General features: G+C 65.4%; 1 protein-coding gene across 1 annotated transcript in view; it reads left to right on the forward strand.

Annotated features, from left to right (window-relative positions):
* The window catches only part of RAP1GAP (RAP1 GTPase activating protein), a 24,781-nt gene that overhangs the window by 13,035 nt on the left and 8,874 nt on the right, over nt 1–2,872 (forward strand). The window contains exons 10-15 of the mRNA XM_015412570.1: nt 1–15; nt 150–305; nt 513–584; nt 1,565–1,651; nt 2,008–2,151; nt 2,654–2,785. Of these exons, the coding sequence (XP_015268056.1) occupies nt 1–15; nt 150–305; nt 513–584; nt 1,565–1,651; nt 2,008–2,151; nt 2,654–2,785 (606 nt within the window). The remainder of the gene's footprint in view (nt 16–149; nt 306–512; nt 585–1,564; nt 1,652–2,007; nt 2,152–2,653; nt 2,786–2,872) is intronic.

Here is a 2,872-nt window from a genome sequence, read left to right on the forward strand (position 1 = left end):
GGGGATGCCCAGCAGGTGAGCAGCCGGCTCCTTCCGGTGGGACTTTGGCTTCCAGCCCCCTTCCCCGCTGCTCTGCCGTGGGGAGGGAGCTGGGCCCTGCGAGTGACCCCCTCTCTCCCCCTCCCCTCTTCCGCCCCCCCCCGGCTCAGTTGCAACGGAAACGGCACATTGGCAATGACATCGTCGCCATCGTCTTCCAGGATGAGAACACGCCCTTCGTGCCCGACATGATTGCTTCCAACTTCTTGCATGCCTACGTGGTGGTCCAGGCGGAGAGCCCCTGCACGGACCACACCCTCTACAAGGTGGCGGGGGCCCCGGGGGGTCTCTCTCTCTCTCTCTCTCTCTCCCCCCGGGGGCGGCCAGGGGGTCCTTCTCTGGGCTCCTGCCAAGGACCGTCCGGGCAGTTGGAGCCAGTGAGGGCGGAGGGCCGTGCCCTCGTGTTTGGCTCCGCCTGGCACCAGGGAAGGCTGAGGCCAGAGCGAGGCGTGACTCTCTGTCTCTCTTGGCAGGTCTCCGTCACCGCCCGGGATGACGTGCCATTCTTTGGACCCCACCTGCCCAATCCGGCCGTTTTCCGAAAGGTGGGATGTGCTGGAAGCCCCCCCCCCCCAGAGCTTCCGGGGTCCCCAGAGGGTTTCCAAAAACCGACCTCAGGAACCGCGCGGGTGGCCCGGGGGGGGGGGGATTTGAGGCGCGCGGCAGGCCCTTCCGCCAGCCCCTCCTTCCTGCCCTCTTGGGGGCGACGGTGGTCGGCCTCTAGCCCCCTGGGGCGGGACCCTTCCCTCTGGGATGCTGGCCCCTGGCTGCCAGGGGACAGCCCCTGTTGCCACCGCCTCTCCCGGGGGGGACACGTGAGGTAGCCCCCGCTCTGCAGTGGGGCAGGGCTGGGACTGTTCAGGGCCTGGATTGGAGGGGGCCCCCAGGTGACAGAGGGAAGACAGGGTGGATGTGTGACCAATCAGGAACACCCCCCCAGGGTTCCCTCTAAGCTGAGTGAGTGTGAGCTAGCTCACAGTTTTTTAGCCTCCGGCTCACAGATTTTTGTCTTGGCTCAGGAAGGAGGGCTCCAGAGCAAACTCATTTATGCAGCAGCCAAATGGCTTGCTCACAACTTTAAGAACATAAGAACATGAGAAAAGCCAATGTTAGATCAGGCCAATGGCCCACCCAGTCCAGCACTCTGTGTCACACGGTGGCCAAAAATACCAGGTGCCATCAGGAGGTCCAGCAGTGAGGCCAGGACATTAGAAGCCCCTCCCACTGTTCCCCCCCCCCCGCAAGCACCAAGAAGACAGAGCATCAGCATCCCTTGCCCCAGACTGAGAGTCCCTGTCTATACCTTGTGGCCAATAGCCACCGATGGACCTCTGCTCCAGATGCTTATCCAGTTCCCTCTTGAAGCCGTCCATGCTTGTAGCCGCCACCGCCTTTAATGCCAGGAGCTCACAAAGGAGAATTTTTGCTCACAAGACCCCACAGCTTAGAGGGAGCATTGACCCCCCCCACACACACACCTTGAGGAACCCCTTTCCGCTTCTCACCTCCGGGTTTCCCCGTGCAGGGCCCTGAGTTCCAGGAATTCCTCCTGACCAAGCTGATCAATGCCGAGTACGCCTGCTACAAGGCAGAGAAGTTTGCCAAGCTGGAGGTGAGGATCCGTGACCTTTGCCAGCCAGGGCTCCCCTGCCAAGGGGGTCCGAACCCTCGCAAAGAGGAGTTGCGGGTCCAAGGGTCAGAGGCTGTGGGGCGCTGGGGCAATCCCCCGAACCTTCCCCTGGCCCCTCGGCTTTGCTCCTCCGAAGGCCTCCCTCCCTCTTGGGCACAGGAGGACCGACCAGGGGGATCCTTGGAGTGCGGAACACCCTGGCGGGGGGCGGGGGGAGGAGTCCCACCACCTTGTGTGGCCTGGAGGGGGGGACCTGTCTCCCCCCCCCCCGGCTCCCTTTGCCCGCAGGAGACCCTCCTCAGTCCCCCCGGTGGGCTTTGCTCTCCCCCTCCCCGCAGGAGCGCACGCGGACCGCCCTGCTGGAGACGCTCTACGAGGAGCTGCACCTGAACAGCCAGTCCATGATGGGCCTGGGGGGCGACGAGGACAAGCTGGAGAACGGCGGCAGCGGGAGCGGCGGGGGGTTCTTTGAGTCCTTCAAGGTGAGGGAGCCGGCCGGGCCCCGGGGGTTCCCTCCCCCCCCCCGCCTGGGGACGCCTCCCAGAGACCCCTTCTTCGCTGGAGAGGTGGGCGCAAGATCTGCTCGAGCTTTGGAGGCCCTTCCGGTGATGAGGCCGGGTCCGAAACGGCCAGCTTTTGGCTCCCCACTGGATGCCTGAGCCCCGGGCGGCTCCAGGAGCCCGTCTCTCTTCTGGTCTCTGCTCCTTTGATGATCGGAGAGCTGCAGTGAGCCACTTTGGCCTCTCGGGCCGGGTTCTTCCCCACCCACCCCCTCTGCCCATGTGTGGCAAGGGTGGTCCGGGCCCCGAGCTTGGGGGCTTGGCATGGACCGCTGCGGGTGGCGGCTCTGCCCTTTGGGATGGGGAGAGGGAGCTTGCTCCCCAGACCCGGACCGACCACCAGCCCGGTCGTGGCGTCCCTTTTGGGCTGGGGGCCTGCCCCCCCAGGAGAAGGAGGGTGACAGCCGTTGGGCCTGCCTTGCAGCGGGTGATCCGCAGCCGCAGCCAGTCGATGGACGCCGTGGGCCTCAGCGGGAAGCGGCAGAACACCGTCTCCACCAGCCACAGCGGCAGCTTCGGACACAACAATCCGGACATTGCCAAAGCTGCGGGCATAGTGAGTGCCCCCCCTTGCGCTCTCTCCCCCCCGCCCCCTCACTTCCTGTGCTCCCCCCTCCTCCAGCACTGCCGGCTCCTCCCCAGC

Source organism: Gekko japonicus, unplaced genomic scaffold (genome assembly GCF_001447785.1).
Source record: "Gekko japonicus isolate JY-2015 unplaced genomic scaffold, Gekko_japonicus_V1.1 scaffold131, whole genome shotgun sequence".
NCBI classification, from domain to species: Eukaryota; Metazoa; Chordata; class Lepidosauria; order Squamata; family Gekkonidae; genus Gekko; species Gekko japonicus.